At 37.3% G+C, this 22,129-nt stretch overlaps 3 protein-coding genes across 4 annotated transcripts; 1 reads left to right on the top strand and 2 right to left on the bottom strand.

Annotated features, from left to right (window-relative positions):
- Positions 1-918: 918 nt before the first annotated feature.
- Positions 919-5,689, bottom strand: LOC147521307 (serine carboxypeptidase-like 34). The gene is given in 11 exon segments (XM_086606852.1): positions 919-1,081; positions 1,084-1,186; positions 1,364-1,469; positions 1,597-1,692; positions 1,778-1,914; positions 2,019-2,306; positions 2,432-2,520; positions 4,087-4,179; positions 4,733-4,822; positions 4,991-5,095; positions 5,282-5,689. Coding segments are annotated over 11 exon segments (1,416 nt in total). The 5' UTR covers positions 5,547-5,689; the 3' UTR covers positions 919-1,037.
- Positions 5,690-9,354: 3,665 nt separating this feature from the next.
- LOC147521306 (inactive leucine-rich repeat receptor-like serine/threonine-protein kinase At1g60630) lies at positions 9,355-13,163 on the top strand. The gene is made up of 2 exons (XM_086606740.1): positions 9,355-11,290; positions 12,344-13,163. Exons 1-2 carry the CDS (start codon positions 9,877-9,879, stop codon positions 13,000-13,002), a joined length of 2,073 nt encoding a protein of 690 aa, XP_086462866.1. The 5' UTR covers positions 9,355-9,876; the 3' UTR covers positions 13,003-13,163.
- A 1,193-nt stretch (positions 13,164-14,356) lies between these two features.
- ARF8 (auxin response factor 8) lies at positions 14,357-21,515 on the bottom strand. 2 transcript variants are annotated; one of them, XM_086606560.1, is made up of 16 exons: positions 21,209-21,515; positions 20,828-21,043; positions 20,603-20,715; positions 20,421-20,519; positions 20,280-20,336; positions 20,035-20,190; positions 19,868-19,952; positions 18,934-19,024; positions 18,676-18,840; positions 18,440-18,562; positions 18,210-18,285; positions 17,361-17,508; positions 15,890-16,974; positions 15,614-15,804; positions 15,196-15,384; positions 14,357-14,672 (listed from the first exon to the last, which is right to left on the bottom strand). In XM_086606560.1, exons 2-15 carry the CDS (start codon positions 20,871-20,873, stop codon positions 15,210-15,212), a joined length of 2,610 nt encoding a protein of 869 aa, XP_086462686.1. In that variant the 5' UTR covers positions 20,874-21,043; positions 21,209-21,515; the 3' UTR covers positions 14,357-14,672; positions 15,196-15,209. The 2 variants fall into 2 exon arrangements, with proteins under 2 accessions (XP_086462686.1, XP_086462753.1); XM_086606627.1 differs by having other exon boundaries at positions 18,934-19,019.
- Between the last annotated feature and the right edge of the window lie 614 nt (positions 21,516-22,129).

Below are 22,129 nucleotides of genomic sequence, written 5' to 3'. Positions count from 1 at the left end.
TAGGATATATTGAAGATATTTGCAATTTTCCATGATAGAGAATATCAAACCCATATCCTGAATATTATTGTATTCTTATTTGAAATGTCAATAGATATCGCAATATTTTGTACTATGTATACTAGTACTCACTTTAACAAAAAAAATAAAAACTAAAAAAGTATTTTTGTCGTTTTGTGCGAACAGTATTTTCCACGGTGCTTCGCCTACCCTCTTTATAACGCAGAGTAGATGCTAAGAGTACTCACACAGCTTCAAAGAGTTGATTCTCTATTAGACCATTACCATACCACTAATCCAGTACTAGCAAAAGGCACGTGCTGCGCACATATTCAACTGTGCAGCCGTTGTTTAACTTTCTCACGACGAGATGAGAAGACCCACCAATGAAGACAAATGGCAAAGTTTAGACATTCAAAAAAAAAAAAAAAAAATACAATTATACTCTTATAACATATGTGAAAAAGACTATTTTACCCCTATTTGTTTGACTTTTCCCAACATAAAGCCCTTTATGATTAGAAATTAATTTAAAAAATTATAAAACTACAATTTTGCCCCTACAAAATGACAAAAAAAAAAAAAAGAATAAAAGAGAATGTGAAATTACCAAACTGCTCCTGTGACGTACATGAAAACGCTATTCATCATATCCCATATTTTTCTATATAGTAATATAGGTGACACACTGATACATATCGATGATAATATAAACTATTCTAGTCCCATATTTTTCTATATAGTAATATATAGGTGACACACTGATACATATCGATGATAATATAAACTATTCTAGTAATGTGAATAATACTATAAGTCTGTAATCAACCTAACGTCTGTCGTTGTTTCGATCTTTCGCCCAGTAGGCCATTGAAAGGGGGAGAATAATACAAGGGATGACAGATGAGACAACGCATAAAAGGCCAAAATTACCCTACATTTATTTTGATTCTTATTTCGCTTTCATGTGTATGAACTATGAAGAAGGTCCAAAATTGAGTAATACATAATTCAATTTATTATCGGTGAAAGCTCCATTAGAAGCTGGCAGATGGCATCTTTTTATTTGCTAAGAAATTTTTATCAATTGAAGAGAACGTTTAGGAGCAAATGTAGGGACTTGGTGCCCTGCTCCTTTTACAGTAACAAAGGTCAAACCATCATAGACAATGCTCCATCCACCAACCTGTGATACATAGCAAACATATGTTAACAGTGGAATTGTTATGAATAGTACGTGTTGGTTTCATTTGTTATGAATAATGTCGAAGATTAAGGTTGTCCATATATATCCAAACCACCACATACTTTTGCAGAGCTATACAAAAGAAATGGATCATTCCTAAATATTTTTCTCTTATACCTCCTTATGACTGTACCAAGGAGTCCAATCTTCAGTCACATTCAAAGCAAGCTTATTTAATGTGTATCTAGTTGCTGTTACTGGAACTCTTCCATCTGTATCGCCACTGCAAAATAGGATAATAAGTTCCGATTCATTGGTACTATTCTACTTGCAATATTTTGTTAGTTTAGAATAAAAATTAGGTGAGTTTGCACATAATTTGAATATATCAGAAGAAAGCATCAATTTACCTATAGATCCATATGCGAAGACCACCATCACTGAGCTTTTTAATAATTGGAAGCACTGAGTCGGTTGAGTCATTCCATGCATACAGAACATCAAAGCTACAGTATACGTTGAAGATGAAATTTGTGAAAATCAACCCCAAGTTCCCAACATTCGAAATTAAAAAAGAAAACAACTTATTACTTGCAAAGAGCCCATGGTCTAGAAATATTTGTAACATTTGCGTGCAAAGCTTCTTGAACATCTGGACGGTTGAAGTATGTTGTTGCATAATTCATTAGGCATGGATCATAACCTGCTGGTATTTTACGCAGATATTCCTACGAAATAACATAGAATGATAGAAGCAAAAAATCAATGAAAAACTATTTTCATTTTATATTCAAAGTTTCAAACAATGAGAATTGAACAGTGAAGTACGTACCAGTCTAGAGAATTTGGGGGTTGCAGTACTCTGAGAAACCATTGAAGATGTGCTGAGTGGGCTTCCCTCTGGACACAAAGGAGTATACAAACTATACATGTCCATGATATCATATAAGCCATAGTATTCGTTCAAGGCATTCTCACATTCTTCTGTTTGACCCAATTTAGCAAAATCGCAATTTTTCACAATTGCTTCATGTGTTCCATCAGAGATTAAAGCATGTCCCCAAGCATAGTCAATCATTCCTTCTTGATCTGTCTGATAATCCATCAGTGCATTTCCAATCTGTGACAAAACATATGACATTTAATTTAACAGAGCGCACCTCGAGTATCAATTGTTATCCAATAGGCTAGGCCCATCTATATATTTTTTTTAAAAGATGAGGTTGTGTTTGCAGGCTTACTGACCATGAAACCTTTGAGATTTATGTAATTGTCCACTGAGGTTTTCTTGTTCTCGTCAAAAATCAAATTTGCAAGTTGTGGTATATAATGTCCTGAACAACAGTGAAAACAAATAAGAAATCAGATGCACTAGCCTTACGGGGTTGGGACCGAAAACTGTTGGAACAATTCTCAGCTCCATATGCAAAATTAATGGAGATTGAGGCTTTAGGGTAATATATATGCTATTACAGGGCACGGGATACAATAAGTATTGTGGTGCATTCGTAAAAAAAAGGTCGATCATCAGCAGCATATCGGAATGGGGGAGAAAGAGGGAAGAAGAAGAGACAACTCTGTGCTCGAGTCTTGGCTCGTGAAAAGAAACGTCTGCCAACACTATCATATCATTTCAAAAAAATAGATGGATGACTTGGATGATATATTTTTTTTGCTGACAGGCGCAGCCCCTTCCACAAATTTAGACGTAAAGCTACCCCAGAGCATCTCTGGGATATCTTAGGCCGGCCAAAAGAGGTCAACCCAGACCATGGGCCTTCTTGTTGCGGATGCTAAGACACTTCCTTGCATGCTGCAGCAGTATGCGTCTAAATCTAGTGCCGTGGTCAGTTGCCTACATTATCGACTCTTCCAACCGCAAAATCACTGGGAAACATATCAAGCAGCTGAATATCGGAAAGGCTTGTGCTGTAGCTGCTGCTGTGGAAGGAAAGATCTATGCTTTTGGGCAAAGGTGCGCCACTAATAATGGCTTCCACGTTGGACCATGCTCTGAGGTCTTTGATCCCGCTAGGTATATGTGGAATGAGTTGCCCGCTGGTCCTTCAGAAGTTGTTCTTGGCGCCTATCTCGTAAGTCTTTAGTTTATGAAAAGAAGAAAAAAATTATTTTATATTTTGCGGGAGTAGGAATGTGTTTTTTTGGTGTAACTACTCAGTCATGGGAATATTGTTTACCCATGACTATTGATGATGAAGTTAGAAATGATGTGAATAGACGGACACATGTAAATGGACGGAGACAGGTCATTGTCGACGATGTCCTGTACAATTTTGAAGAAAAAGAGGGCATGAGAAAGGAATTACTTAAGGTGCATGGTTTGGAGGAGGCAACATGGATGCTTGATGATATTGTGTACAAAGGAGATAGAAGAGTATTCTTCATTCATTTAGGGAAGCGAAACATATGCCTGGGTTTGTGTAGGGCACGGCCTTCTCTTGGTCTTGATGTGGCGTGCTATTAATTTGGCGTAGAGGAAAGAGATGGTAGCTTGCATGCCTTTCTTTGTGGAAGTGATTTGTATATTATCGAGGGTGCTTTTCATATCCATGATTGCTAGGCAATCAAACAGATCAGACTCCGCTTTGCACTGCTGCTATTCCTTGCTTCTTTGATCCAGGAGCTTGCGACATACCAGGAATAGAACAAAGGAGAGGGCAGGGACTGATTGCTTCAGGTGCTACCTTCTTGCTACTATTGGATTTTAAGGACGATTCTACCATTCTGTTGATACTGAGTACTTATTCTTATTCTTATTACTTGTGGAAACGCACACACCTTGCAGTTATTTTTTAAAAATATAAAAATAAAAAAGTATAGACGTTTATACGAATTTTCTTTTTACACATCGAGTATGGTTAATGTCGAAGTTTACTTGCCTGCGTAGCTCTCCCCAGCAATGTAGAATTCAGTTGACTTGTATTGAGGAAATCTCTTGAACCAATTTACAAGAAATGTATACGAACCAAGAGCTGAAAAATATAGAAAAGTACATCTTGCAATTAGTGATTTATTTACATAAATAATATATAATTCTACAGAGATTACGGGAAAGCCCAATAATAATTTTATAATTTCCCCACAAGTCCACCTTGATTTTTGATTTCGCCATGGGTCCCAAACCAGGTTAACGTCATATTTTTTACTTATAATTTTGGCTCAAGGACACATTTTCAATTTTAATTTCGATCATAAGTACTATGTTAATTTAAATTTGTATATGAAAATATAAATTTATATATGAAAATTTAACTTTACATAGTTTATATAAATTTACATAGGACTTAGGGGAAATTAAAATTAAAGTGGACTTGCGAAAATATTTGGAAAAATTGGGCTCTTGGCCCAATTACTTGATAACTTTATGCAATGATTTCCAAAATTAAACATGTTAATGTTGGCGATGGCTAATATATTGTTTGGCTTTCCAGGATTATGTGTTCCCAAACAGGAAGATGTTTTGCATGGGCAGGCAAGTTTAATTTATTAATGGAGTTGTGGTGTCACCCTGTGTTTGTTTTATACCTGTGGAATTGTCTCCGTAGTTATCAATGCTTGCATTAGAATATGAAAATCCCACCCCGGCAGGAGCATCCAAAAATAACAGATTAGCCGCTGAAATGATAAATGGGAATAAAACATTAGTTAGTAAATATCTAAAATATTTGATGAACTATAATATTACGTGTGCCTAGTATGATTTACTTTCTGTAGATGCTATATACTTCTCTATAAGAAATTGTTGAATACATTTGCCAAAATTGTAAGAAATCAAAATTTGACCTCTGTTCCAAGTGTAGTTGTTGAATTTGATTACAGAGTCTTTTCTCACTAGAAAGGGTCCAAGCTCTTGCGCTTCACCAAAACCAACAGAAGAACAACCTGGCCCTGCATTACAGATACACATGCAAATATGCAATAACATATCAGAAGCCAATTAATATTTTACTGGTCTTGAAAATATAACAAGTTCTTATAAGCATTACATGGTTGAATTCGTGCAAGTTTCATTTATTTTTTTCTACTACATTGAATTGCATTTCCTCTTGATAGAATCTTATATAGATGTATTACCTCCATTTAGCCACAAGAGAAGAGGCTTTTCAGCGGGCTTTTGCGTAGCTTCAAAGAACCAATAGAAAAGAGCTTTTCCATAACTTTCATCAGTCGTCACATATCCTGAGTACTGCTTGAATTTCACCAGGGGTTGGCCAGGAATCTGCCAAACGCGATCTGCCTCTTGCAACGCTTCTGTCTCAGGGTCAAGAGCCCACGATATGCGGGACGCTAGCGCAAATACGCAGAGAAAGACACACTGAGCAGATTTTAATACACCCATTGAAATGAAGTATTTACCAGAATATACTGAATCTGCCTAATTTATATAGGGAGCTTCCACGGTTTGACAATTAATTGAGTCTAATTTATGTACTGTGTGTTTGATGCGTTGAGAAGTATATGGTTGGCTTTAGTTAGCTAAGAAATACAAACTTGAGACGAATTTTCTTTGAAAGCATTATACTAAGAAGTTTTATGCTGTATTAACTGTGTTCATTTTTTCTCTTTTGCCATGTAATTGCAACTTTAAGAAGTGTCTATGCAATACATACTTAGCAATGCTTAACATGTTTTCTTTAAAAACTGGATCAAATTTTGTTGTCATTTTAGAAGGCCTAACAATGCTACCTCCAAACTCTTAACATAAAATACTCAACGAAGCTGTAAATTTTCTTGCCTTTTGCATTTGGACTATGAGAAAGTTGATGAGACCAAGGTTGCAATGAAATAGAGTTAACATATTCCTAATTTGTCGTTTATATATCAGCTTATGAATATCGTGAGGCCGGTAACTATTGGTACATTCCTGGAGCTTGTTGTTACTCTGAGGAAGGACTCATGATAGCTGCTGCTTATTCAAGGTTTCATGCAACTAGTGTTGAACACGCAGAGTTCTCTGCTGCAGAAGTGGCATTAAAACTGGCCAAAAGGTTGGGGTTGTCTGAAGTCCAGATTCAAGGTGATAATCAATCCCTAGTTGCTGCTGTCACAAGAGGCTCATCTCCCACAGACTGGAACTGCCACCCAATTTTGCTGTCTATTCAGAACCTTAGTACTAGTTTCAGTAAGTTTATATGTAAATGGATACCTAGAACCTCTAATGGGGAGGCCCATATTTTGGCAAAATGGGCATCTGCGAATGTCAGACATTTGCCTCCTCCTCTTCTCTTTCAGAAAACAGATGTACTTAATATTTAGTTTATAATATATGATATATTATCGAAAAAAAAAAAAAAAAAAAAAAAAAAAACTACGAACTGGTAAAACCAAGTTATTTAGAGTTATAAACCATGGAAAGTATGTTTGTGGACAAGCAACTATTTGCTGTCCACAAAACAGCAGCTGGTGATTGGTGGAGTGCTGCCCCAAAAAACTGTTAAACTACCCAAAAATACTGTTAAAACTGCCCAAAAAAAATACTGTTAAAACTGCCCAAAAATACTGTTAACCAATAAGAAACTGCTGTTTGTGGACAGACTTGTCCACAAATTCGGACTCTAAACCATGAGGTGATGTAGACTTCGAGAATTGTTTTGTAATTTTCGTAAGATGAAGATTATGCATGTTGATTGCAATGGCTTATGGCTGTCAGTTTATCAAAATCTTTGCGTTTATGTGGGCCTCATATATATAAGGTCTTCGTCTCTCTCTTTTTTCGATAATGGGTCTTCGTCTGTTGGAGTGTCAACTCTTTTTCCTAGGCCTCATGAGTCGTTATATGGGCCTCTATAAGGACACCTAGTTGGACCACTCTTTGTAAATGCTTAAAAAGCATTATCCCAAATTATTAGAGCATTTCTAATGTAAGTCATTATTTTTCCTCTCTTTTCACCTCTACGTAGGTAGTGTTTATATTTTTTTTGTTTTTTCACGGAAAAATTTAAGAAAACCAATAATCAAATTCTAAGTGTTGTTTTGGGGGCTTGATTTTCGTTTAAGTCAAAATCCATTCTACTTGCAGCTTTTCATTTGTCTGGGCGGGTCAGACTTGGGATTCAAAAGAATCAAGGGCTGGCCCAAATGGTTTCATGCATTATAAGCATATATATATTACATAAAGCCCAGTAGAAATTGTTGACTTGAAAGAATTATATTTTAATAACATTTATACTCTTTTTAAATAGAGTCCGAATTTGTGGACAGATTTTGTCCACAAACAGCACAATTCTATTGTTTAACAGTTTTTTCGGTCAGTAGGCATAGTTTTTTTGGGCAGCCACTCCACCAATAAGAAGCTGAGGTCTTATGGACAGCAAACAGTTGCTTGTCCACAAATTTATTCTGTTTTAAATACCAGAATTTATATTTTACCTAGTATAAGAGGCCGTAAATAGAAATTAGTAATGAAGATAATTTAGGAAACTAAAAAATCCAGTTGACCCAAATCGATACTGTTGCCACGAGCCATTTGCCCATTTTCTTTACAGAGGAAAGATATATATTGGGCCTGGATCAAGTTTCATCTCAACTTTTCCGCCTTGCTGGATTCTTTGCGGATGATTTTTGAGCCAGTGGATGCTGCTCCTATAGTCCTAATTCCAGAATTGGATTTTGAAGCGCAAATGCCAACATGTTGTGCACTTGTCTTGTGCCAAACACAAAAGGGCACATTTACGTGGAGAGTTGGAGAACTGGAATTCATTGATATTAGGAATATTTTTCACAGTAGAAAGGGAAAGAGCAATGACATAGCAAATCACTTAAACTTTTTGATACACTGAGTCACAGAGTCAGTATACCCACATTTTGAACTAATCAACACAAAGGTGGTAGTAAGGTTTGTGAAATTGCTAGTCACGATTGTATAGTCGTGCTGAGCATGGGACAAAGAATACGAACTAAATAAGGTACTCTGGTAGTCTGGTGGGATCCTTTTGTATATTGGGAGAGATTTGAAACGGGATATGAGGCCAAGTCTTGAAACCGAAAGTAGACATATAATTTGCTTCTTCCTGTCTTTTACCTGGATTTCCGCCTATTTCAATGGGAACTTTCTCACTGACAAATTAACGTCAAACTCAAATCCACTACTTTTTGGAATAACTAGGGGTGGCAATGGTCATGTTGGGTCGGGTTAGTGTTATTAGGAGAGCAAACCCAAATCTAACTCAATTACTAATTGTGTCAAGTTTGTCAAATCCAAACCCAACCCGTTTATATAATGGGTTACCCAACGGGTAATCTGTTAAGTCAGCGGATCAATTTTAGATCATTTTCGGATCAGATTAACAAACAATTTGTATACAAAATATTTAGTATTTCACAATTTTATTTATCAAAAAAACATATATAAAAAAATATATATGTATTAATTCTCAAAAACAATCCATAATCCAATTACATATCAATGAAAATTGAATAAATAAACATATATTTATTGAATAAATTAATATGATGGCTAATTCTTCTTCTTTTAGTCGTTTATTTTAGATTGTTAGGATACATGAGATTTTAAAAAATAATGAAACTTATTTTAAAATAGATTATACAAATTATGATGATCCGACCCATTAGACCCGAAAACTAATCAGGTCTACTAACGGATTAACATACATGACCCTAATCCAATCTATTTATTTGATGGGTCAACGGGTCAACTCTTAAATGATCCAAAAACTTTTTTTCCGAACCAAAACCAACTAATTTCGTGTAGGGTTAGCACGTCGTGTACAAAACTAACTGAGAACGTTTAGTTTTTAGGAAAGCATAAGACGAAAATGTATGTCAAAGTTTAATAATTTTAACAGAATTTCGGTCCACAATATTAACTCTAGCACTCAGACCACGTGATCTTAGATTCACTTTTTCTGCTTGTCAACTCATCACTTTTTCACTTGAACTCTCCACAGTCTCAAGTCTCAACCAACTACACATGTCCTTGGAACATCGACAGCTCATTGCTGACACTCTAACTATGGACTTCAATTCCTTCACTGCTTCTCTGTGAGGGAAAAAAAAAATGCAAATCTTACATAAACAGATGAGCTGTTACTGTGTTAGAATGTGTTGACTGGTGTTTTTTTCTTTTATTTTACCACTTTCTCTTCAATTATTAGTTATGTTCGTTGCAGCAACATGCACATTTCTTCACAGATCTCAATGTTATTCTTGTTGTACACTTGAACTCCATTCCTCCTCTTCAATGCAGCACTGAAGAGATAGAGAGTTTAGAGAAGAAAGCTTTTGGGTTTGAGCTACATTTTCTTCTCTCTCACTCACTCACTCTTGTGTCTCGAAGTTGTTAAACAAGTAAGATTCTGAAGTGTCTGTGTGTGAGTACTGTACTTGAGTTGAGGAACCCGAGGAAAATAGTAAAAAAACTATACATCTTTCTGCAAACTTCTGTAGTCATTTCACGTGATTTTGTCGAGCATGCAATTCAAGAACTAAAATAAGTTTTCGGGATTCATTGAAGATTTGAGCTTTTGATATTGGTATGATATTGGTGTTGGGCTTGTTTGACAATGTGATGTTTCACTGTATTGCACTGTGGAAATGATGATACTTTAAAGAGAAATGATACAGAGACAATGAGGAAGAATGCGAAATGAGTTTAATGCAGAAAGTGATGGAAATAGAAACACAGCAAGAGAAGGAAAGAAACATCATTAATGTGGGAAAGAAGAAGATCTGAGAAAAAGATTTCAAATTTTCTGCTGCGCGCATTACTATTATTCAGTTCAATGGAAGATACAAGGTACTACTCATTTTTATTCTTTAAGCTTCTTTGTTTACTTTTTTTACTTCCATTAGCAAGATCAAGAGGGGATAGAGATGCATTGCTTAGTTTGAAGTCAACGATTGATCCATTAAACACACTTCAATGGGGAGGAAATAATTCAGATTTCTGTAAATGGGATGGTGTCAGAGAATGTAATAGAGGAAGAGTTACAAAGCTTGTTTTAGAACACTTGAACTTAAATGGAACATTGCAAGAAGTAACATTGAACCAACTCGATCAGCTTCGAGTTTTGAGTTTCAAAGGAAACTCCATTACTGGCCAAATCCCCAATCTTTCTGGTTTACCCAATCTCAAATCTCTCTTTCTCAATGACAATCGTTTCTCGGGCCACTTTCCGACCTCCATTACTAGTCTTCACCGTTTAAAAGTAGTTGTTATGTCGGGGAACTCGCTCTCTGGTGAATTACCAATGTCTGTTCTAAAATTGCGACGATTATATGTTCTATACTTGCAAGACAATCAGCTCACAGGAAAAGTCCCACCATTCAATCAAACTAGCTTGAGATTCTTCAATGTATCCAACAATCAACTCTCCGGTGCGATTCCTTTAACCGCAGCATTAATTCGATTCAATAACTCTTCATTTTCCAATAACTTAAATCTATGTGGTGTACAAATTCAAAAACCATGTAGTAGTGCATTGTCCCCAGTCGGCGCAGAATCTCCATTACCGTCTTCGAAAAAATCGTCTTCTAAAAATCGAAAAAGGGGAAAATTTATTGCCATTATAGCTGGAAGTATTGGTGGATTGGTTCTTGTGTTAGTGTGTTTACTTCTGTTGAGTATACTCTGTAACAAGAAGAGTAGAGAGAGCAACAAGTCACGTGAGGTGAGTTACAAAGGTGGGGAAGATCATGTGACAGAAAGCGGGTTAGTGGGTGGTGAAGGTTCTGGTATGGGTGGTGGTAATAATGGAGATAAACAAGGGGTGGGATTTTCATGGGAAGGAGAAGGGTTAGGGAGTTTAGTGTTTTGTGGACCAGGAGATCAGCAAATGAGTTACAGTTTGGAGGATTTGTTAAAAGCTTCTGCAGAGACATTAGGGAGAGGAACAATGGGAAGTACTTACAAGGCAGTGATGGAATCAGGTTTTATTGTTACAGTGAAAAGATTGAAGGATTCAAGGTATCCAAGGTTGGATGAGTTTAGGAAGCAAATGTTGGTGATTGGGAAGCTTAGACATCCTAATTTGGTCCCACTCAGGGCTTATTTTCAAGCCAAGGAAGAGCGTTTGCTGGTCTATGATTACTTCCCCAATGGGAGTTTGTTCTCCCTTGTTCATGGTAATTCTTAACCCCACATTATCCTCTTTCACTGCTTCTATTCTAGTAGTTTCTGTCTTAAATAATCTAATTTATTAGCTTCTCCTAACTAATTTGCATGTGAGTGTGCACTATTTAGCAATTAGCATGCCATAATGCATTCACAGTAACTGTTATAGTAAACACCAAAGTTATAGTAAATTGCATAATGGAATACTGGACAAGTTGAAACACCAAAGTTTTGACAGCAGTTTTCAATTCTTCATACTTTCCAATGCTTTTTTGGTAAGAAAGAAACCAACATTTTCATTAAAATTTCAAGGTTTCCTGCTTATATCCCCGACCTATGTTTGGTTGTACCTAGATTGAGAGCTAGTCACTTGGTCAAGAGCTTATTGGGCAAAACCTCTAAGCCTTGTCTTCTCATTGTGACGTTTTTCTGCATAATGCTATCCATAATAATGCCTACTTATTTTACTTGAATCATATGATGGAATTAAATGGGCACATGATTCACAAAAGACACTATGCATTCATAATAATGGGTAATTGTAGGTGGGCCTGTTTCTCAGATCAAAAAAAGGAGATTTGGTTTTTTCTGTCTTTGCTGTAATTGAAGCGAAATTAAGTAGTATGGGGTAGGTTGTCCTGTCTGGGATAGATAGAAAAAGACGTCTCACCTGTTCATGGGTTTTTCAACTTCCTTGCATTGTTTTGAAGAATAAACCAAAGTTGCGGGGATATACAACATCACAAATTTGATAGATCTCCAAATCTATCATTAGTAGGGTTTTATTTTCTGAATTGTTTGGAGTTTTGACCTAGTCAAATAGTCACTGGCATAACTGGCGGAATAGCAGTGGATCAGGGACCTACTGATTTGTTTGTATCAGACTGAAGTTTGGTGTTTGTATTTTGACACTTATTTTCTTCTCTCTTATCAATATTACATGATAGTTTTTCTTCTCTTAATTCTGTTAATTCAATATTAGCAGTTATTTTCATTAGGCTCTGCAAACATAGTTGTGTGCTTAGTTTAATGAATGATGTAATAAACCATTACTATTCGTGCAGGATCAAGAAGTTCAGGTGGTGGAAAGCCACTACACTGGACATCTTGCTTAAAAATAGCTGAGGATCTAGCAACTGGATTGGTTTACCTCCACTCAAACCCTGGCCTAACTCATGGAAACTTGAAATCCTCCAATGTACTCTTGGGTTCAGATTTTGAATCTTGTCTGACTGACTATGGTTTGACTGCATTTCGAGACCCTGACTCAGTTGAAGAATCCAGTGCTTCTTCCCTTTTTTACCGAGCTCCTGAATGCCGAGATCCTCGTAAACTACCAACTCAACAATCCGATATCTACAGTTTTGGTGTTCTCCTCTTAGAACTTCTTACGGGTAAGACACCTTTCCAAGACCTTGTCCAAGAACATGGAGCTGACATTCCTGGTTGGGTTCAGTCTGTACGAGAAGAAGAAACGGAGTCTGGGGAGGATCCTTCATCAGGGAATGAAGCATCCGAAGAAAAACTTGGAGCACTGTTAAACGTTGCAATGACTTGTGTAGCACGGGCACCAGATAACCGACCAGTAATGAAGGAGGTCTTGAGAATGATCAGGGATGTCAGAGCTGAAGCTCAGGTATCTTCAAATAGCAGCGATCACTCGCCCGGAAGGTGGTCCGACACCATACACAGTCTGCCGAGGGAGGATCATTTAAGTATTTGAGCGGCTATCAGACAGCACTGGTCCTCTTCTTTTTTTTCTTTTCTTTTGAATTTAATTTTGTTGTTTCAATTATATTGATTCTTCAACTAGCTGTTGTAGAATACAGTGATGTAAAGGCTTTGGATAGTTTCTTTTGTACAAGTGGATTCTTTTGAGTTGAATTATTCCTGCGTTCTACCTTCTTTTTTCGTTATATTCAATTAAACCCAGTTTACATCCACTAAATAATTTGGAAGCTCACTCAGAGATAACTGGTGGTTAGTCCACCCAGCTACCATATGAGTTTCTACATTCTACCCAGCATAACTAACGTATACGCAAGTGTGAACTGGCTTCTCAAATTCATATATACATTTAAATAGTTAATCAATTCATAGAACTGACCTAGCCCTAGCTCCTACGAGACTTTTAGAGGCTTGGAACCTTTCAGAGCCCCTTGCTACTTTTTCCTCTTTTGCTAGGTAACCTTTTATAGGTTGCATTTTGCCCCGTTCAATAGATTGTTGTAGGATCAAATATTCAGATATTGGCTCTATATTGCAGACCAACCAAAAAAAAAAGCAACTGTTCTTCAACCCTTCCAGGTTGAGAATTTGAGATAGTGTATTTATTATATTGCAATTTACCTCTCTGGTCCTGCCTTCATCAAAAGAGAACTTTATACCACCAAATGAAAATAACTTCACTGCAATACTCTTTCTTGTGACCTTCATCATTAGACCATAATAGCATCGCCAGTTTATTGTCACGCGGGAATTAAAAGCCTTGAAAAAGAAACTAAAAGTAAAGCCGTTTGGAACAGTACAGAAGTCGTGATTGATATGTTAAGTCACAAGCAAAAGTTACTTCTCTTTTTCCCAGTTAGATTAGTTTATTAAAAAAATGCTAGCTAGATTGTTTCTGATTTGTACATCAGACTAGCATTAACAATTGTATAACATGTAGAAAACCATAACAGTAGCAAAAGATATATAAAGTAGATGCACTTGGTTATAAACAGATTAAGCCACACAAGGTCTTTGCAATACTAGGGAGCAGCTTCAGGTGAAGCATTCAACCAATGACAATTTAAAGCGATCATAGATTAGAACCATATACTTTTCTTTTTGCAGCTTGAAGTGCCATGTCCAAAACCATAACATTGTTCAGGAAAATCATTTATTTGCTACTTCACTAACAGAAAATTAGACTATAAAAACGGAAGATGTGCGACACTCATTTCGCCTGCAACAGAACCAACGAGTCTGTACCAACTTTCACAAGACAAAGTTGGGCAGAATCTAGAAAGTAGAAACCACATCACCATACTACATGCGGATAACATCAATCGTCTTCCAAGTCAAGAACAAGGGGAAACGGAAAAGAGTACTCCAGGTAATGCATATATATTCAAAATTAAAGCTAGAAGTGGCAACTAATATGACCAACTAATGGAAAGACTTCAAGTCAGGAAACATAAAGAGTAACATACATCAGCTTTATGTGTATGAATGTACAGTACAGAGTAAACACTGTTCCTACTTGGTTCATATTCTAAAACTTCAATTGATAAGAGTAACTAATACGGGGAAGCTGCAACGCCTGATCATTGTCCTCGGGTAGTCAATACTAGGGCGCTGCAATGCTGGATCATTGTCCGGGGGTAATCAATACCATCGCCGAAACCGAAACTGCATCAAACATGATTTGAGTAAGTATGCATGCACCAATGAAGTAAGGATAAAGATAACTTCATCTTAAGAAAATCTCAACAAGTCCCATCAGCTAAACTCATAAAAGATAATAATAACCTAGTGCTTTACGTGAGCAAAGGTTTTCACGCTAGTGATGTAGGAGACAGCAAGTGCAAATCTCTACAATACTTCTGAAAATATCAAGGGAAAGGCCAAACCGCAAATAATCTGGTATACGAGGAAAATATCTACTCAACACGATATTACGGCTCAGGGATAAACCAAATTAGTATAGAAACTGGATACCAGAATAAATCTTGCAATATTATCAGTTCTGGGATAAAACTAAGAATATTTTTACATTAATTGATAAAACAACTAAATATATAAAATTGAACACAGGAATCAATCTTGCTGAGCATCAATGTCACTCACTAGCTAAGGAAGCTGTGACAGGTTGACCACGCGCTTCTGTGTGTGTGTGTGTGTGAGAGAGAGAGAGAGCATTTATATAACATACCACAGCTATCGTGGTCAATATTCCAGTGAGCCAATAGAAGGTATCCCCGACACGTGATTCCGAGAATCGCAACTACTGCTCAGCCTTTGACCACCGTTGGGGCTCAAAGAGTCAGCCCCTTGCTTCCCTAAATTCTGCACATCCTCGGGAGAGAGTATCTTGATATACCCGACATTGTTCACAAATGCCCTGCATAAGTAGCAAAATAAATAACCATTAATTAATTAATAAAAGATGGAAAAGTATAACTTGGCAGCAAAAACTCTATATTATTCAGAACAAGGAACAATTACCAAAGATCATCCCAAAAGATTTACAACACTCAACAGAAGGTACTAGTGTGTTTGTGCATGAGAGAGAGAGAGACAGACAGACAGACAGAGACAGTTTAATGAGTTCAATATGGAGCAGAACTTACTCCCATGGTCCGTCTCCAAGGAGAAGTACATCATTCTCCCTGTCGACGAATACAAGCTGCCAGCCTGATCTCAGAGGGTCCTCCAGCTGCCCCTCTATTCCAAACATCCGACCCAGCTCTTCTCGCAGCTCATGGTAGCTACTGAACCGGGCGACGTCTAGTGACCTCCCAACTGATCCTGATTTGTAAACCTGCACAATCAAATACATAAAAACTAAAAATTAAATCTAATCGAAAGGCAAGAGCACCAAGAGAGAATTCACTTCTGACTCGCACCTTAACAAAGGTTCTGGTCGGGGGGTCGACTTGCCCTGCACCGTGAAGCAAATCAGATGAGTCATCCATACAGCCATACAGAGAATTCTGAAAGCCAGAAGCTCCGAAAGGCGCGGATCCGTCAGCATCAATTGAAGAGGCACCTAAGCTGGGGATGACACTGGAGAGAAGAAGTGGGGAAGATTCAATGTTAACACCAAAGAGCGTATGGGAATGAGTATCTCCAGTACAATTATCTGCCTCCACCGCACCATCCTTCCCAAGGTAAGGTGGGAGGGATGCCGAACCCTCAAAAGTATTGCCTTGTGAAAAAGGAAATTTTGGTAACCACTGCTGTTGATGCTGCTGGTCACTCAACATGGACTCACTTATTCTTGAGAAGTTAAGAAGATTCCCACTACCTCCAGGACAAAATGACCCCAGCATATTCTGTATACTAGAAGGGTTTAGGGATGCTGAGAAGGCCATATTGGAATCAGTCATGTCTGGCTTTTGGCATAAAGAAGCAGATAGAGATTGTTGTTGTTGTTGTTGTTGTTGCTGCTGCTGCTGCTGCTGCTGCTGAAACTGATTGTTTGAAATCTGAAATGCCTCTTGATAAGCTTGCTGTTGCTCTTGATAAGCTTGCTGTTGCTGTTGTTGGGCTTGCTGCTTGTGTTGGCCACCAAGAGATTGCTGCAGTTGCTGCTGCAATTGCAGAAGGTGTCGGGGTTGGTTCTCAGCTAAACATTGGGATTGATCATTCAGATTCTGCTGAGGAACTGCTTGTTGCATAACTTGCTGCTGCTGCTGCTGCTGCTGCTGAAATAGAGGATTTGGTCCAGATGACTGTTGAAGATACTGGAAAGGCTGCTGAAACTGCAGAAATTGCTGTTTCAGAGAATCTCCATTTCTTATATCCTGTAAAGCTGCAATGGCTTGGGCTTGGTACTGCTGATCATGTTCGTTTCTGAGCACTGATGGGTCAACTCTCTGCTGCAGCCAGGGGCTCATCCCAAGTCCTTGAAAATTCAGGGACTGAAGGCTTCGCTCTGCAGTATCCCCTCTGAGCCACATAAGGCCATTAGTTGCATCATCTTTAGTGTCTGCAATAAGAGAGAGGCTTCAAAAGACGAAAATAGATACTTTTGTTGGAGACGAAAATGAACAATACTTTTAGCCAAGCAGGCTTTCACCGAGGAAGAAAATTATGGTTTTGCAACAAAAAAAAAAATACATGAATAGAGAGATAGGTGCAGAGAGGGAAAGACCGTAGATGTCTCTGAAAACTAGCTGTGAACAGTCCCAGAACACCGACACACCCAAAGACATTAATTACATGCAAATTAAAGGAAGCATCATAATTTAAAGTTACCGACTCTCATCCTGAGATGAAGGACCCCTGATAAGGCTCCCACATGGTAACATAGACCCCATCTATAAAAGTGAAAAACGTTCATGATCAATTATCCAAAGAAAAACAGAATTATACCATGAAGAGAAGATAGTCCAGGATGCCAAGGGCGTTTCAGCCTGAGGGGGAACAGAGACGGGTACATTGGAAAGGTTGTCAATGGCTCAATTTCCCAAAGCGACACTCTGGGTTGTCTTTCACCTGCTGTTGACTCATCCCAACCAACCTACATTTCCAAAGTCTATGATGATCAATTACCAAAAACACAGGCCCCATTTCCAAGAATGGGTCCAAAACCTACAGGTGCCCACTCACATCAGAATGTCATTACTTCATCAAAATTAGAAATTTTAGTATAAGAAGATAACTGACACCGTGTACTAGAAATTTGCAGGTGTATCTTATTCAAGCATCCATGGTAGTATTGAACATGCACATCCAGAGTGGTTAAAAATCAATCTACTTTCATTTCCAATATTCGTCAAAGTTCAGCAAGAGATACTAGGAAACTGAATTTTTTTAAACATTAGGCCATGTTTTTCAAAGAGCAACATGTGGATGTCTGGAAAAAGAATGTGAAGTGCATTAGTTGATGAAACAAAACTATCACTCGTGAGAAAATTTACGGTTGAAAGAAAACATAAGGTTCGTGATTAGATAAGCATGTCGTTTAACAAAAAACCATTATGATAAACAAATCGATGGATAGAAGTCATATAATCTCTCTCTACTGTCTAAGCATCCTTCAATGGCAACCTACGAAAAATCTGAGTAACATAGTATACTTGTAATTTCAGAAACAAGCATATGCAAATGTGAGTCTAAGTTGACATCACGGTATAGACAACAAAGAGACATAACCATACAAGATATCGGAAAGATTTGCAGTAACATAATACATATTAAATTATCAAATGTTGATATTACCTTGACAGACCGCCAATGGGAGTTTGGCCAACGAACAGAATCTAAATCGCTTATTCCTGTTATTGTACCCATGTACCTGAACAAGATGGCCATTTCCAGATTTTGAATACGCCCACTAATCGATATCAAATTGTGCTCCAACAAAAGCACAGTTCAATTCCAAGTAGCTCCAACAAATAAATAAGAGAGATCATCAAGCTGTTTAAACTTATAATTAACTACTAAAATACCTACGGACGCTTGACTCTTCAGTTTCAAAGAGCATCCGGAAACGCATTCCAACAGATACACGAGTGTGAAACACTGCTTTCACATACTTTGAAAGTGGTATGACAAACTCTGATGGACTAGCTCTGCAAATGTAACACCAATGCATAAGTAGGAAAATACATGTCTAAGTACTGATAACATATTTTTTTCTTAAAAGTAGTGATAACATATGTAAAAAGAAAACAATGCTTACTACCTAGGATTATAAAAGATTGTGAAACGGCTATTAGTAGCCGCAGCATGAGCTGCAGCAGCTAGAAGTCCTATATGCATGCTATCACTTGATAAAACGGAAGAAGGCATCACAGTTTGTGGTCGACTTGCACGACGAATCCCCAAGAGGAGCTGATTTTTCTCATTCCTAAACATTAAAGAGAGTACATGAGCATACTGGAATAGTTACAAGCACAGCCTCGTAGTTGACTTCAAAACGACAAAGTAAAGAAATGTGCACCATATAAAAAGAACAGAATCCCCAGCAACAAGTCTCTTGGCACTGACAAACACACTCCAGCCTGTGGTGAGAAGATGCCTTTTGGGCTGTCCTGCATGACGAATGGTGAAGTAAAACAACATCCACAGGAGCAGTAAAAGACCAAGCAGATAATGTACAAAACCTAGCAGGATAAAGTTTATGAATCGTAGTAACAAACTTTAGGAAAAGAATAGTAAACAAAATGTCACAAAGAATTACATACAAGAGACAACAACTTTACGTGAGCAATCACTAATCGAAGAAATCTTAGGTGATAAAAGAAAGTTCAGAGAAAAAGAGCGCACAGGTTTGAATGAACCCCTAAAAGAAGGATACCATAGCTAAATGTACTCGAGAAACAACAACCGCAAACTGTTGTTTTTGTCCTCCACAAGCAAAAACGGGTTAAACAGATCTACTACAGTAGTACAAGTCTACACCAACTGCAGTAAACAGATCATTTGTATCAACCTTTAGTACCATTTATATTGGTCAAAAGAGGTAGTATCGCCTCATATTTTCAGGTAGGATTGTCAGGAGAGTAGTTTAATATGGGACTTCTACATATTGAGTGGTCATTCCTCCAGAACATTTGCTTCCAGTTGGAGTTTCTCTTACTGTAATATGTTACCCCCATCATTAAACTTTTGCTATGGTTTCAATTGGTTTACTTTTTGTGGAAGGCGTCCTCAACCTAAATTATACATCCTTTTTCGATCATTACTTTTTTTATTAGAAATCCTTAAAACAAGTACAGAAAAAAAATAACAAGGCCAAAAAGATTTTTTTTTCCCCATTTTAGAAATGCAACTTCCATCTCCCAGATAGAGTAGGGAAAAGTCTTCAAGTTGTTCTCATGTTACACCGTTAAAAGGTATATATATGTGTATCTCAAAAGATGTACTCAACCTACCTCGAAAGATATGCCTAAATTTCCACTCAACATCATGAAGATCCCTGGCAATAAGCTCCTGCGCTGGTGGCTGCTGAGAGAAATCCTGAAGGAAAAGAAAGGGAATCGAGAACCAACCTTAAGAAGAAGAAAAGAAAACAAGAAGTAACTTGCACACTAGCACCTACCAGTGGAGGAAACACTTTCTCAGCAGCACGACGAGGAACAGAGAATCCTCCATGAGTACTAGTATCACTAGCTGTTAATGTCTTGCAGAAATAGTTTGTTGGCTGCTTGCTTGGAATACCCAGCTCGGCGGGAATGTAAGTATCCTTTTGCTCTTGCTACACATTGCACAGAACTTTTCAATGAACAACTCCTCTAGAATAGCATATTTAAATAGACAACACTTTAAAGTAGACCGTAAACTTACCTGTGTCAATGGCTGCAAAGTCATTTGAGCATACACTTCATCCGTTTCAACATCCGCCTGAAATTTCATAACATCATATAAAATCATTATCCATATTTCAATACAAATACACTTATGTGTCAACTACAACATCAAACTTACGTGCATTGTAACATTGTGAAGTTGGCAGATCAGTTGCGGAGGCAGATTTGGATAATTGGGAATATGGCCATCAATTTCCTTGTTAGTCGAAGCAGCAACCTGAGTTCAAAAGCAGTTTTAACCAAAAAAATCTACAATAGATTGAAAAAGAACAAGTAGACAAATGCAATGCCCCATCATACTTGCTCACTATGTCCCTGAGGAAAGTAGACAACACGGGTACCAACTGTCGGAAGGGACACGAGAGGACCAGCACAAGCGTGCCATAGCTCCGAATTCAAACATCTCTTCTCCCCTATTAGAAATTTCCACAGTACATAATCACCATTTAGCGGAATAATTCAATTAAACAACGATGTTTCATACACCAAACTAATCGGAAACACGAACCAAATACAATTGTTTACCTTCTTGACCTTGCTGCCCCAACCCTGAAGAAGTTGCAAGTTTCATCCTTTACAGAAACCCTAACTTCAAGAACCAAAATTTACTCAAAAAAGTTATAATAAGCTTCTTTCCCACTCTCCTCCACTCTCCCATTTCTCTCCCTCTTCACATCCAACAACCCTTTCCCATAGTTTGAACTACACATACTCCTCTCTAGTCTCTACACTTCCCTCCTTCTGCAAAAAAATTACCATAAATAGCAAATAAAAAACCTTCAACTTCACTTCCATGGCATTTCAGTATATCACAAACACAACCCAAATCTATAATTATCAAACCAAAACTTATCAAATTCAGCTCAAATTAACACTATTACTATAAAAGGAAACAAATTAACTTACAGTGAAGATCTCCACCAGCTCAATATCAATCCATCACACTCCAAAGATCACAAAAACCAAAACTTAAAAACTTCCCCGAACCAAAAACACAAACGTTTCAAAAAAGATCCTGCATTTCTACTACTACTCCATATACCAAACACTAAAACCCCCTCAAAACTTCATCATCCATCCTAAATCAAACCTTCAGGATCACCATGCCCACACACCATAGCTTTTTTACAATAGAGAAAAAAATGTTAAAAAAGAGTAAAGGTCTGCTTTTTGAACTCTATCTATTCTCTTCTCTTTCACTTACGGGTAATGTGAAGTGTGGTTAATGAGTTAACGCTTTTAAGACCCCGACACGAAACGAGGTGTTATTTTAATCTTAACCGTTGAATAATCCGTACTTGTTTTGAATCTTGACCGTTCGTGTGTTTTCTGACTGACAAGACGTGTAGCATGTGCACTGCATCCATTAGTGGTCGTTGTCAGGGTACGGAAGGTGAGAGAAATTAATTGAATATATTATGTAACTTAGGATCTTGTGGTCCTAAAACCACACTTTCAATATCTCTACACTTGCTGCCAAATTTGCCAAACATCTGAGATATCGATTGATGTCGAGAAAAATACCGACATAACATGTACGGGATTTTTATTTTATGAAGAATATTTTCGACTATGTACCAACAACTTGTAAACAATGTCCATCAATAATTCATGTAATCTCCTATTATTATCATTATCGCCTTCGTCCATGTGTACTTACCGATTTGTAATTTTTTTTTATGGGAAAAATTCTAGAGATATATTTTATCTTGACACGTAAACAAATTTAAAATCGTTTGGATATTAGGTTAATATTTTGTAGATATGATTTTCTAACTATTCTAAATATTGTTACAAATAATTTAAAAAAAAATTAAACTTGCCAAA

Source organism: Coptis chinensis, chromosome 1 (assembly GCF_015680905.1).
Source record: "Coptis chinensis isolate HL-2020 chromosome 1, ASM1568090v1, whole genome shotgun sequence".
In the NCBI taxonomy this organism is placed as follows: Eukaryota; Viridiplantae; Streptophyta; class Magnoliopsida; order Ranunculales; family Ranunculaceae; genus Coptis; species Coptis chinensis.
The sequence above is the reverse complement of the archived record's forward strand: the minus strand, read 5'-3'. Positions and strand labels throughout refer to the sequence as shown.